Source organism: Bufo gargarizans, chromosome 10, assembly GCF_014858855.1.
Source record: "Bufo gargarizans isolate SCDJY-AF-19 chromosome 10, ASM1485885v1, whole genome shotgun sequence".
NCBI classification, from domain to species: Eukaryota; Metazoa; Chordata; class Amphibia; order Anura; family Bufonidae; genus Bufo; species Bufo gargarizans.
In genome coordinates, this window is record NC_058089.1 from 40471037 (window position 1) to 40485513 (window position 14477).

At 43.2% G+C, this 14477-nt stretch overlaps 1 protein-coding gene across 1 annotated transcript in view; it reads right to left on the minus strand.

The window, feature by feature from the left end:
* Positions 1–3824: 3824 nt before the first annotated feature.
* CHRM1 (cholinergic receptor muscarinic 1) overlaps positions 3825–14477 on the minus strand; it is a 216799-nt gene continuing 206146 nt past the window's right edge. Inside the window, 2 exon segments of the mRNA XM_044270301.1 lie at positions 3825–4234; positions 6002–7641. Of these exon segments, the coding sequence (XP_044126236.1) occupies positions 6006–7571 (1566 nt within the window). The 5' untranslated portion in view covers positions 7572–7641 and the 3' untranslated portion in view covers positions 3825–4234; positions 6002–6005.

The following is a 14477-nucleotide window of genomic DNA, read 5'->3' on the forward strand; positions in this document are numbered from 1 at the left end:
TAAGAAGGCCTACTCCCGGATCATGAGGATCTTCACCTCTTGGTGTAACTCCAACCAGGTGGCGTCTGCAGATCCGCCCCTCTCAGCGATCTTACAATTATTTCAGGATGGGATAGACAGAGGTCTCTCCCCATCTACCCTGAAGGTCCAAGTTTTTGCCATCTCGGCCTGTCTCAACAGGCCATATTCTCTGGACCCGCTCATCAAACGCTTCCTTAAGGGAGCGGAAAGATTGAAGCCTACATGTCACGGAAGGTGTGCAGGAAACTAGAAAACACAAAATGAATATATGACTGACTGGATCCAAAACTAAGGAACAAAAAGGGAGAGCCCTGCATCAGACCTGGCTCTCGTACCTCGACTGTATAACACCTGAACACCCTATAATAGTGAGGGGACACGACCACCGGCTCCCTACACTAGATACGGAGGGAGTCAGGGTCACCTGGGATCCAGCAAACAGAAAAACACAAATAAATGAACAAAACTTATCTTGTAGAAGACTGAGAAGTAGGAACAGCATGCACACACTCCAGGAAGTTGTATAAACCGCAAAGTGATGCACTATGGGAAAAGGATTTAAAGGGATGCAATCAGTGCAACTACATGACAGCTGAGAGAGGCTAACGAAGTGAGAAAATGAAAGCAAAACAAAGGAACCTCAAGGAGGAGGTTCTAGACGTCTGTCAGAGCTTCTCAGATGTCTGGTGGTGACACTACAATACTGAAACCCGTTCCTCAGTGGGATTTGTCAGTTGTTCTCAGGGCGTTAGCATCTCCCCCCTTTGAACCCTTGGAGGAGGTAAGCTTTAAATTTCTAACTCTCCAGGTGGTCTTTCTTCTGGCCATAACCTCAGCTAAAAGAATTTCGGAGCTGCAAGCTTTTTCCGCTCTACACCCATACACCATTTTACTACAGGATAGGGTCCTTCTAAAATTTCTACCTTTTTTTTAGACCTAAGGTTCCAACCTTTCAAAATATCAATCAGGTAATCTCTCTACCTGTATTATTCTCCACCTCCTCCTCTGATGTTCCAGTCCAACATCCACTGGATATATCGAGATGCCTCCAGATTTATGTGGATAGATCTAGAGAATTCAGGATAGATGAGAACCTCTTCATCCTGTTTTCCGGTAAGTCTAAAGGCCGTAAGGCGTCTAAAACTACTATTAGTCTCTGGATCAAGGAAGCCATTAGGGAGGCTTTCACCTCCCAATCCTTAGATCATCCAGAGTTTGTGAGGGCCCATTCTACAAGGGCCGTAGCTACCTCTGTCGCGGAAAGAAGTCTTCTCCCCCTAGAGTTGATCTGTAAGGCAGCTTCCTGGAGCTCTGAATCAACCTTCATCTCCCATTATAGGATAGATGCTAAGGTAGCAGAGTTTTCAGCTTTTGGGCAGACAGTCCTTACTTCTGCCGAGCATGAGGACCCTCCCTAGGGGATTCTTCTTGCTATCTCCCCATCTGTGCTGCTGGTAGGACGTAAGGGAATCGTTAATTTCTAATGATAATTTGTTTTCCCTTAGTCCTAATAGCAGCACACAAATTTCCCACCCTAAAGTACTTTCTTGTTACAGACACGGTGGGCTGGGGGGCGAACCCCTCCCCTTAAGGGAGCTGGAGTTCTTCTATTGGTTATTCTTTGGGCTCATTAAAAAATCTGCCGGTCCTACCAGTCCACGGGGGGCAGTTAACCCCATCTGTGCTGCTGTTAGGACTAAGGGAAAACAAATTATCGTTAGAAATTAACGATTATGTAGCTGACTGACATTACTGATGTGCTAATGTCAGCAGTACATACCAGTATGCTTTATAACTCCCTGCCTGCCGCCGTTCTTAAAAAAAAAAAGACTTTTAAAATATGCTAATGAGCCTATAGGTGCTATTAGGGTGTTGCTTCAGCACCTAGAGGCTCGGTCTATGCACCCTTTGGTACGCCCAGGTCCAGTTGATTGACTTTCGAGTTCTCCTCAGTGTCCTGTAAAAGTCCCGTTTAGTATTCGGCGCAGGCGCAGTGAGTGAAGGACGTGCTCCTGCTGCCGCTCCTGTGCCGAAGGAAGGAAGCCGGCAGCAGGAGCGCGTCTTTCACTCACTGTGCAGAATTCTAAACGAGACGGCGCAGGCGCCGGATTTACGGGACACTGAGGAGAACTCGAAAGTCAATAAACTGGACCTGGGCGTGCCAAAGGGTGTGTAGACAGGGTGAGCATTATAACAATTGGGGGCATTATAAATACTGGGGGCACTGTTGGGGCATTATAACAGTAGGGGGCGATATAAATACAACTTAGAGAATTGTGTCATATGCATTGAGACTTGGGACCCGGTTCTTTTGAGACCCTAACAACGCCCCTGATGCTCCCATTGTCTGATAGGTGTGGATCACAGCGGTGGGACCCGCACCTATATCAAGAATGGGGCCCCAAAAGTGTTGGAGGGCACACTGCCCATGTGCAGCCGCCCTCTATTCATTTCTATGGGGCCGCCGAAAAACCCCAAACGCTGGCTCTGCTTTTTCAATCGGGCCCAAAGAAGTGAATGGAAGCGGTGGCTGGTCATGCGCGGTGCGCTCCTATTCACTTCTGTGGGGAGAACCCTTGGAGGTGGCGAGACTGGAGTCCTACAGCAACCACTTTGCATATCCTAGCGATATGCCCCCATTGTCTGAGATGAGACAACCTCCTCAAGCTTTGCAATAGGCAGTGTATTTACCACTGACTTCCACTGAATGGAAGCTTGTAATGGGTTAATGGTATTCAGTCCAGTAACTTCCAGTTGAAAGCCATTGGGCTTCATTTTGGAGATAGGTGTGGATCCCAGCTGTGGGACCCACACCTATTAGACAATATGTCCCCATTGTCTGAGATGAGACAACCCCTTTAAACTTGGTCCTTCATTATGTGTCTGTTTTTGACCACTTAGTACATAAAAGACTAGTGTTTTGTGGCCAATTTCCCACCGCCTTGTTTCTAACCATGCAGTTCTTCTGTATAAAATAATTCTCCACAGGTTCTTGCTACCCAATGGGGATGGGACCAACCAGGGCAGGACCTCCTACCAGTCATATAGGCAAGTAACATACAATTTGATTCCAATAATGACCACATGTAGACTTTTCCTCCATTAGTGATATATTTACAATGAAAGAACAGATTTTCATCAGTCTGAAATACTGTAATTGACTTGTTACCAGAGATAACTGTTAGCTTGAAGCATAAGAGACCAAGTATGACTGTAGATCAGCGTCATTTTATTGTCCATATTATGCCCCTCTATGATTTAAATGAACCAAACTTAGATCACCATAAGGTTCTATGGTGATCTAAATTTGGTTCATATAAATCCCTTGGACCAGAGTCTTTCAGTCATAATGAGACCTTAGGGTGGGTTCACATCTACAGCAACCATAGTTAACTATATCCGGCATAGCTGGATAGCTCAGGCAGATCGCCGTTGGATGCCATTATAGTCAATGGGGATCTGGCAGTGCCTGGCAGTATCCGGCTAAGCTGGATACAGTAAACTCCTGTAGTCTGTTCCTCTGCCGGAACAGATTACTGGAGTAGTTGCCGCAGATGTGAGCCTAACCTTATCATGCAAGGAGTGACAGCTTGTGGCAAGTATGAAAGCAAACACAAAATGAGTATCTAATACCAGCAGGTAATGATTCCACGGCTGCAAAGGGATCTATAGCTTCAGATTAAAAGAGAAGATCTTCAAGTCACCATGAATGACTGTCAGCAGAAGAAATGACAGAGGACATACTACAAACTTTTTGTAATATAAGTTTATTTATTTACTTGAAATCAGAATAAATACACAGCCCTTCCCCTTAAAACTCTGTAAACAATAGAAAACTTTACCATGTTCTTTGGCCTGTCTTTTTTTGTTTGGTTTGGCACAGCAGGGATATCCTCTGAGCATAAAAATGGGATATTATCCCTGAAACATTTAGACTGGCCTTCCCTAAATCCCCTTCTTTCCCTTAGTTCAGAATGACATGTACAAGACGCGTTAAAGCCCAAGACAGCCAGACGTCATCTAGGAAATGTTCAAATGGATCAGTTATAGTGCCCCCGTTGAAAGGCTTACTCCATTGCTTTTTCCTTCTCTGTCCCAGTTTTCTTCACAGGGATAGTGTGTTCTTTGTAGTCCCTCTTAGCCACACATGCACGGGACTTGATGTCTTCTTAGGTACTTCTAGCAGAACTTTTGTCTGACAATAATTTGTGTCCTGAGGGGGGAAAATAAGTAATTAGGGTAACAATATAATAGGACATACTTGTTCTGCTGAATGCCTAATATATTATCAAGTACTATATGTTATAGGGGTTTTCCAGGTCTCTTTCTGCCTTAGGCCTCATGCACATAACCATAAGTATTTTGCAGTATGCAAAACCTGGATCTGCAAAATGCACACAATGTCCGTGTTGTAACCACAGGCAAGAATAGGACATGTTCTACCATTTGCGGAACATAAATAAGGATGCGGAAAGCACATGGATCATTCATCGTTCTGCAAAAAGAAAGAACATGTCCTATACTTGGCTGCACAATGCAGACCACGGACTCACTGAAGTCAATGGTCTACAAAAAAAAATGGTTGCAACATGGATGTCATCCGTCATCAACGAAATATATACACTCTTGTACATGAGGCCTACGGGTCCACATACATGGCTGTATTATAGATCCAACTTAATGTAATACAGTGACCATAGTACCTGCATGTTCCCCCAACTTTATACAGGAATGAGAAGACTGTGGCATGTTCTAACACATTCTGTATTATGCAGAAATTACCTCCAAGAAGCATTCCAGGGCAGAATATACAGCCTCGTGGAGGTACAATAAGTCAGTACTGTGACTATGGCTCAATAATGTAAAATGTGCATGTGGCTTTACTGTGTACTTGGGCCTTTAGATGGCTAGGCTAAAATATGTTTGATAATGTTCAAACCATGCTCAACTTGACACTTTAAAAGGAAAATTTAGTGAAGTTCCTGGAGCTACGACTCCACCATTGTTCAGAATAAATAGGCCATGGAACTTATGTTTAATTGATAGATGATCAATCAGGGCAGGTCCCAGCAGGGCATTGTTAGTGGCCGTGCTGGACCTGAGACAGAGAAAGGAGAAGTGCATCATGGGTTTGGCTGGATAGAGCAACAGGAAGTGCTACCTGGAGGAGTGATTAGTTTACCTGGTAAAAACGGGTCGGGAGAGTCTAAATGAAAAAAAAAAAAGCATTTGGAAGATGTACGTGAGATAAGCAACTACATGAAATTATCTATGAAAAACCCATAGTAATCCTGGAAAATATAATGGAAAAACTAAAGCCCTTTAAAGGTGGACTTAAAGTGAAACTCCATACGGAGATATTAGGGTCATGTGACATACCAAGGTTGTTTATTTTTTCCACATTGGTCCCTTAAATGCAATTATCTAAGCTGCTCTGTACTTTATAGGTCCTGCAGCTTAGATAATTGCATTTAAGGGACCAATGTGGAAAAAATAAACAACCTTGGTATGTCACATGACCCTAATATCTCCGTATGGAGTTTCACTTTAAGTCTACCTTTAAAGGGCTTTAGTTTTTCCATTATATTTTCCAGGATTACTATGGGTTTTTCATAGATAATTTGCATTAGCTGTACAGGAGGAGTTGCCCACATTACGCCACCTTCTCTGATATCACTTCCTGCTCTGCAGTTATTGGCCGAATAAGCACCCCACACGTTTCCTGTTGTAGCTGCCCCCTGCATATACTCTGTTCATAATACTGATAATACTAGGAGCTTTCTACACTATTTTAGTTACTCTCTTCTGCATTTCGAAGAAAAAGCAGTGACAATTACCTGGAAGGGAGAAGAGAGTTATGTGGAAACAGTATTATCTGAAAACAATAATTTGCAGTTGATGGACCAATTTCATCATATAAGCTCATGGTACAAAAATAAATAATTATTTTCACAACTTTTTATTTAATTTTGTCACCCACCCATTCACTGTGATGGAGTCCTGAAGAAAGCTGCCGTGTGTCTATGTGTCCTCCATTTCCGCTTGTCCCAGCGACAAAGTAGAAGCATTTTGAAAGTGCGCCTGAATGAGCGGTTGCAGAGTGCATAACACATGGGGTTGACAGTACTGTTAACGTAGCACAACCAGTAACCAAGCTCCCACAATGTGGTTGGAATACAGTCCTTACAGAATGTGGACACTAGCACCATGATATTATAAGGGGTCCATGTCAAAATAAAAGCAAGCAATATGGCACTTAATGTCCTTGCTGCTTTCTTTTCCTTGATGAGTGAATTGCTTTTCCTCTTTCCATGACGGGCTTTTTCCACTTTAGCTTTAATGACTGTTGATGGGAGTGCTACGGCTAGGGACCGGGATGATTTCCTAGATACTTCTCGCTTTCCTCCATTGGCTTCATTCTGTAAATCCGCCCGCTCAAGGGTGTCATTGGACCCATGAGAGCCTGTGGGTGTGACAACAACAGTGCTGACCATTGGTAGTCGTATGACGGCTGAGCAGATGCTCTTCATCTCATATGGATGTTCTTCTCCATCAGAAGAAGAGGACAGTGAGTCTGCAGAAGCGGCATCTTCCATAGTATTCCAGCTTCCATTACTTCGATGTTGAGGATATCTTTTGAGTGATGGACTGGCAGAAAGTTTACTAGGAAAACAGCATGGTTTCTTGACCCTTGGTATTGCCATTTGTGGTCGGGACAATCTTTCGGATTCTCCTATTCCACTGCTGCTACCACTTCTGACACTACCCAGTGGACGAACAATGTTTTCTGTCTCCGAACCTTGCAAGCCAGCCAGTTCTCTGCTTCTGTTCTCTGTTTTTCTGTAAATCCTCCAGTACAGTATAATCATGATAGTTACTGGCAAATAAAAGGCAGCAATGGCAGTGCCAAATGTGATAATAGGTTGTGACAAGAACTGGATGGAGCATTCGTTAGGTTTTACTGTTCTTTCTCCAACAATATACTGCCAGCACAAAATAGCAGGTGCCCATAATACCAATGATATAACCCATGCCAGGCCAATCATAATAGCTGCTCTTCTTGGCGTTCTTTTAGCCCTATATGTCAAGGGCCGAGTAATTGAAAAATAGCGGTCGAAGCTTATGATCAGCAGGTTCATCACAGAAGCATTACTTGTGACATAATCTAGTGCTAGCCAAAGGTCACAGGAAATATTACCTAGTGCCCAACGTCCCATTATAATGTAGGTTGTGTACAAGTTCATGGACACTGCACCAATGATAACATCAGCACATGCTAAGCTAAGTATGAAGTAGTTGTTGACGGTCTTTAGGTCGCTGTTGACTTTGAAGGCCAAGAGAACCAGGATATTTCCAACTACAGTAATAAAAGAAAGAATTCCTGTTGTGAGGACAATAAGCACCACCTCCCACACAGCGTGGCCTCCAAAGGGGTCAGGGTATAGATTATCCGTAGCATTAGGGGTCAACGGGTCAAAAGTTGAATTGTTCATGATTGGAAGTCAGTGGGTCATCAATTCTTTCCCAACATTCTGATGCAGGGCTAACATGAAATCTTTCGCGGAAGCAGGGGGACCATCCCCTGTAACCAAAAGATGTTAACCCGATATCCACTGTAACCTGCAAGCACAAGAAAAAGAAAAATCAATGGCAGAAGGGCAATGAATGCCAATATGAAGGCTTAAACACACATTTAGGAACAGCTGTAGTAACTAGAAGACTGTTAGCAGATAGACATGCGAGTACAGATACGGGCATAAAATGAAAAGCTGTGGCCCTTTGCAATTACCTGATATATATGCCTTATGGTTACATACCTTTTCATTAATAAATTGACCTAATAGTATGTATTTCTGAATATATTTTTTGTTTAAACACTTTTTTAATACTGAATACATCTGTATCCCTCTGGGATGCCTGGAGAGTCAGTTACTCTTATTTTCATTTCCAATTTGTATTTTTCTTCAGGTTAGAGAATAAACCCCGGCATTTGGCATAACGCCCATTCAGGTGACCTACAGTGAGCAGTCCTTTCCGCTCCTTTGCCACTACCGCCTGTTCGCACCTGACACTACATGGAGATGTTGTGGTTTCACCTGTATCTTTATTAGTCATGTCTTCTCGTTTGTGGCTCCTACATTTTTTTAAATTATTCTTTCATTCCTAGTTGCTCACCCTCCTCCACAGCTACGTGTGCCTCTAATCTGTAACTAAACAAAGCCGGATTTATGATCTCTATTATGGATTGCCAGAGGAAGACGTTTTGTTGCTGAAGGAGGGACCCTCCCCCGCCCCCCTGTGTTACCTAAAGTAAGGGAGGGAGAAGTGGTTGGACAGGTTTAGTTTTCTCAAGTAAAATGATTAGAAGAAGAAGGAAGTGAAAGAAAGAGAGAGAGAGAGAGAAAGAAAGAGTACTTGAAGCAAAACATTTTTCGAATATACCATATGTTACCAAACCACCAGCTCGTCCTCTGTAGCACCTCCTCTAGCTAGACCTGTATTCCATGGGTCGTTCCATCTATCTTTTGTCTGCAACTTATTCCATACATTTGCTTTAATTACTTTATTGCTCTACCTACTGTCCCTCTTCATATCCTGCACCACATTTCTGGCTTACGCTCAGTTTACATTGTAGATATTTGCATTCCATTATATTGGCATTATGATTTTTTTTCTATAGCATCATTCTCTGCAGTGTACGGCTCTGTTCACACCTGCACTGTGGGTGCTATTTGAAACAGTGGTGGATCCATTGAATAACAGACACCACTGGAACCTGATGGACACCAATGACTTGTATAGTCAAATTACAACGAGGTGTATGTCAAATATGAAGGAATCTGTGTACAACGCCTTATCTATAAGTAAAACATTCAGATAAACCATTTATAATTAGTGCATAAAGGCATCACAACATAAAAAACTCAATTGGGCAGATTTACTAGTTTGGCTTTGCAGTGGAGAGGTTGTGGCGTGAAATGTGCCGGGGTAGATTTGTCATTTCAGGGGCCCAAAGCAAAGTTATGTCTGGGGACCTCCATTGCATTTCTAAGCTTTACTCCGTCGGACCCACTATTAGCAGTACACCCTAGGCACTTCTGGTAGTGCTCTATGCCGGGAAGGGCCTCCTCCCTCCTGAACCAGCTGCACAGTAGGTATGTCTTCCCCTTAATTCACTTTTTTTCCCAGCTCACTGCTTGTGGCCAGTAGGGGGCCCCAGGCATTTACTTGGCTTGAATGGAGGTAAAGTCTGACCACTGGAAAGGCGCATAATGGAGGTAATTTACTAACTTAAAACCGGCATTAAAAAAGTTGCAAGACCCTGTTTTGCAACTTTTTAACACCCGTTTATTGCACTGTCCTTACCACTTGGGAGTGGCAGGGGCCGCACCATAGGCCCGGCATATTCACTTACATTTGCTCCAATTTTACGTGTAAAATATGCTAAAAAATCTACTCCACTTCCTGAAATCTTGTAGATGTACTTCACTCTAGGTACATGGAATTCTGTTGATACACTTAATTTTTGATGAGGAGCATGATACAGTAGCGCAGGATGAAATAAAAAAACTGTGGAAAATGGAAGAATTTATAAATGACCCCCAATGTGCACAAAGTGAGCTCCCTAATAAATGGTATGAAGATAGACCACATAGTCTAATGCTGTGTCAGATTTATCACCCAGCATCAGCCACTGTGAAAGATCTGGCGCAGTTTTAGACTTTTGGACTTCTAGGACCACCACAATGATTACAGCAAGGCTGTTGCTGTTGGCTTAATTCACATAGGAGACATCACATATTCCCATTGGCCCTCAGCAATCAAACATTTATTGCCTAGCCTATCAATATCAATGAGGTGGGGAAATATATATTTTCTGATTTCATGTAAATAAAACTTACAAGCTGGATTATCGTTTTTGTTTTTCATCTCAGGATTCTAGATAAAATAAAACCTTTTGATTTATGCAGGAATGGATATATGACTTGTTTATTAAGGGACATATATGTTTTGTTTTTACTATCCTGGATTATGCATGCCACAGTGTTTTATTTTTATTTATTTAATATCTCATGGTGGGCTTCTTGGTCCTCCCCTCCCTTTTTCCCTGCTCTATATTTGCCACTGTTGCTACCACTGCCCTTACTGCTACCACCAAGGCTACAAGTGCCATCACCACTACCACCAAAACAGCTTTGCATAGGGTCCCCCCACCTCCCCTTGAACCTCATTATCATGGCAGTCCAAATGCTGACTGCTCTCACACAAGTCATCAACAAGGAGACACTATTGACTATCTGCCATAGTGCGGGGTAGTATTTTATTGTCTCTTCTTAGAATAAAAGAAGGCTCCCCACTAGGAGGGACAGTGAAGACAGAGATGACACCATTGAAAGGCTTCTCTGGGGCTGCAAGGAGGAGAAACAGGAGGAATGGCGTGACCCCTGGCTCCAAGGCACAGTGTCAGACTCAGAGGGGACCTCAGTGTCAGCCTGCTGTGACTAAGAAGAGAAGTGAGCCATCCAGTCCACAATCTCCTCCTCTCGGTCCTGAATAATGTTGCATCTTTCAGAAGCCAGGGAGAAATGTGGCCTACTCCTACTACTGGCTGGACGGCTGGTGCTGCTACTACCCACATTCTGGCTCTGGGAGGATGAACCCTGGGTCTTTTGTTTTAAACTATTTCACACTCCAGACATTTTATTATAAGGCCTAATAAAAACTCACAATTTTCCTAAATGAAAAGTCACTGGTTTGGTAAACAGTCATACAAATTATTATAGCAGTGGAGAGGTTGTGGCGTGAAATGTGCTGGGGTAGATTTGTCATTTCAGGGGCCCAAAGCAAAGTTATGTCTGGGGACCTCCATTGCATTTCTAAGCTTTACTCCGTCGGCCTGCTAAGACCCACTATTAGCATACTTCTGTATTGGAATGCATTGGCTGTATGAGTAATACTGTGTGTATTACTCATACAGCTTCCGGCCTGTAAGATCCAGGGGGCTGGATCTTACAGGTATGTCACAGGAAGGCAGCGGCGATGTCTCAGAAAGGCATTGCGCTGCCTTCCATGCAATCGGGTCCCCCCTACAGCTGCATGGGGACTCGATGGCACCGCCGCCAGCCGCCACCGCAACAGCGAAAAGCCCAAACCGCAGGTCTGAATTGACCTGCGGTTTGCGGTGATCGCCAACACGGGAAGGGGGGGGGGGGGGGGCATTTAGCTAAGGTGCCTGCTCAATGATTTGAGCAGGCACCGGGTCGGTGATCGAAAATTCTCAGGACGTACCGGTACGCCCTGTGTCCTTAAGTACCAGGACATCAGGGCGTACCGGTACGCCCTGTGTCCTGAACAGGTTAAAGGTCTGCGCATATGCGGCAATTTGAATGCCGGATCCGGCACTAATACATTCCTATGGAAAAAAATGACGGATCAGATGTGTTCAGTTTTTTTGGTCCGGAGATAAAACTGTAGCATGCTGCGGTATTATCTCCATCCTGAAAAGTTAAAAAGACTGAACGGATCGCTCTCCATTCAGAATGCATTAGGATAAAACTGATCAGTTTGAAAGTACCGTAAGATAAGCAATGGACATACTACAAGTGTGACATAACCCCAAGGAACTTTTGTTAGGTCCAGTTCCTTACAGTAATGTATCATGTTTGATTGTAGCACTGAGGGTTAACTGCTTAGACTGAATACAGGAGAAGGACTGTATAAGGCCCCTTTCACACGGGCGAGTATTCTGCGTGGGTGCAATGAGTGAGGTGAACGCATTGCACCCGCACTGAATCCTGACCCATTCATTTCTATGGGGCTGTGCACATAAACTTAACTTGTGCGTTGCGTGAAAATCGCAGCATGCTCTATCTTCTGCATCTTTCACTCAATGCAGGCCCCATAGAAGTGAATGGGGCTGCGTGAAAATCGCAAGCATCCGCAAGCAAGTGCGGATGCGGTGCGATTTTCACGCATGGTTGCTAGGTGACGATCGGGCTGGGGACCCGATCTGTATTTTTTTCTCTTATAACATGGTTATAAGGGAAAATAATAGCATTCTGAATACAGAATGTAAAGTAAAATAGTGATGGAGGGGTTAAAAAAAAAAAATAATTTACTTACCAAGTCCACTTGATCACGTAGTTGCGGATCTCTGTCTTCTTCTGTAATGTTGAGCCGCCGGCTAAGGACCTGTGGTGACGTCACATCACATGATCCAATCACATGGTGCCTCACCATGGTGATGAACCATGTGATTCGACCATAGTGACGTCACCACAGGTCTTTTGCCAGGTCCTGAAGATAGAACAGAGGCCGGCAGCTATGGAGCAGGTAAGTTAACTTTTTTTTTTTTTTAACCCCTCCATCCCAAATTTACTTTGCATTCTGTATTAAGAATGCTATTATTTTCCCTTATAACCATGTTATAAGGGAAAATAATAAAATCTACACAACACCTAACCCAAACCTGAACTTCAGTGATGAAGTCCGGGTTTGGGTCTGGGTACCAAACATGGCGATTTTTCTCACGCGCCTGCAAAACACATTAACGGAAAAATCGTGCATTTTACTGCAACGCACCCGCATCTTATCGGGCCCTTACACGTCACGCTCGTGTGAAAGAGGCCTAATACAGCCATGCACCTACTTTTGAACTCGATTGTGCACTGACAGGACAAGCACAATCACCATGATAAAATGCACATCACGGTGCAGCAACTTATGAGTGAAGTGCAAACTAATAAAATAAAAAACTGTGGGACACATTTTTGTACATCAATGAATAAGATTTAAATAGCTAATATCCACTGCCTAATTATACAGAAATTAAACGTTTATTAAATTTATCACATTAATTATATCACTCCTACTATGACTAAGAATTAAAGGGACTGTTCAAGATTAAAAAATGGTCTTCAGAAAGTGGGCCACTCTATTCCATGGGCTATGTTAGTATTGCTGCTCATTTAAATGGCATCAGAATTAACGCATCTATCTAGACTAACTTTTGACAGAGCCTAACTCAGATGCAATAAACAAATATCACCAAATATTATTATTTTTTATGTGAAAGAGCAATGCAATATATAATTTTGAGAAAATGAAGACAATTTATAAAGGAGGAAGGCAGGCCAAACTTTTGTAGATAATATTATGCATTACAAAAAACAAAGGCTGTTCCTTCCCATTGCTGTCAATGCACAGTATAATTGCACTGTTTTATTCCAGCAGAAGCCATTGAAAGAAGAAATCTCTCCCGCTAGAAGAGAAGAATGGCACAGCGTGGTTTACTACTTCAGTTCCACAGACAAGGAATAACAAGTCTTTCCTTGACTACAATTTTCCTTAAAGGGGTTTTCTTGGATTACTATTGTTTTTAACAAATATACTCATGTAGTATCTCATGTACATCTTCCACATGTTTTTTTTTATTTTTTTTATTTTGACCATGTCAATAAATCATTCTGGATTGTTTCCATCCAGTATGTAGCACTTCCTGTTGCTATATCCAACCAATCCCATGATGCACTTTCTATGCCACAGCTCTAGCACAGCCCCAAACAAAGCCTAGCTACTTTATAGCTCCTCCCACCCATCTAGTTACATAGACGCTCCCCTATCACTGCCCCTAACAACACCCAGCTAGTTTATAGCTCCTCCCCTATCTAGTTACATAGACACACCCCTAGCACCGCCTCTAACAACATCCAGCTAGTTTATAGCGCCTCCCACCAATCTAGTTACATAGACACTCCCCTATCACCGCCCCTAACAACACCCAGCCAGTTTATAGCTCCTCCCACCCATCTAGTTACAGAGACACTCCCTTATCACTGCCCCTGCAGGGACATAACATCACAGGAAAGAGGGCATGGACATGGTCATGTGACCACAGCCCAGACTGAAAGGTAGGACAATAAAAGTAAAAGAAATACATTACAAAATTACAGCTACCTTCACAAATCATTATTTTAAAGGATGTTGATGTCAACCGGAAAAGCCCTTTAAAGAGGTCTAGTTATGTAAAAAAAAAAAAACCCTCCACATAACCTAAGCTTACTATAATGTTTCCATGGATCATGGAGTGAGGCCCAAAGGCAAGTCCCATATCTGTACAGGACAGCAGCTACGTGGCCAGACTTGTTTCTTGTCTCTACACTGCCTCCGTTGATGTACACCGTCGGACTTCTCTAGCTAATCTAGAAACCAAGTCGGCAGAATATTCCCTGTGCAGTCACAGTGGAGCCGCTTTCATAATCGTACTTTAAAGGGATGAGGTGGCAACCGCAGTGATTATTCATTTCTGTCAAGGCCATCTGTTCCTGTACGAAAGTTTAACTCACTTCACCGGTATCTGAGTACCTTCACGGAACAACTCCTCCTCTTCAAGTTAGTTAAGGTGACACCTCTATCCGCTTCCAAAGGATCCTGGCAGGGAAGGGGTTATGAAGTGC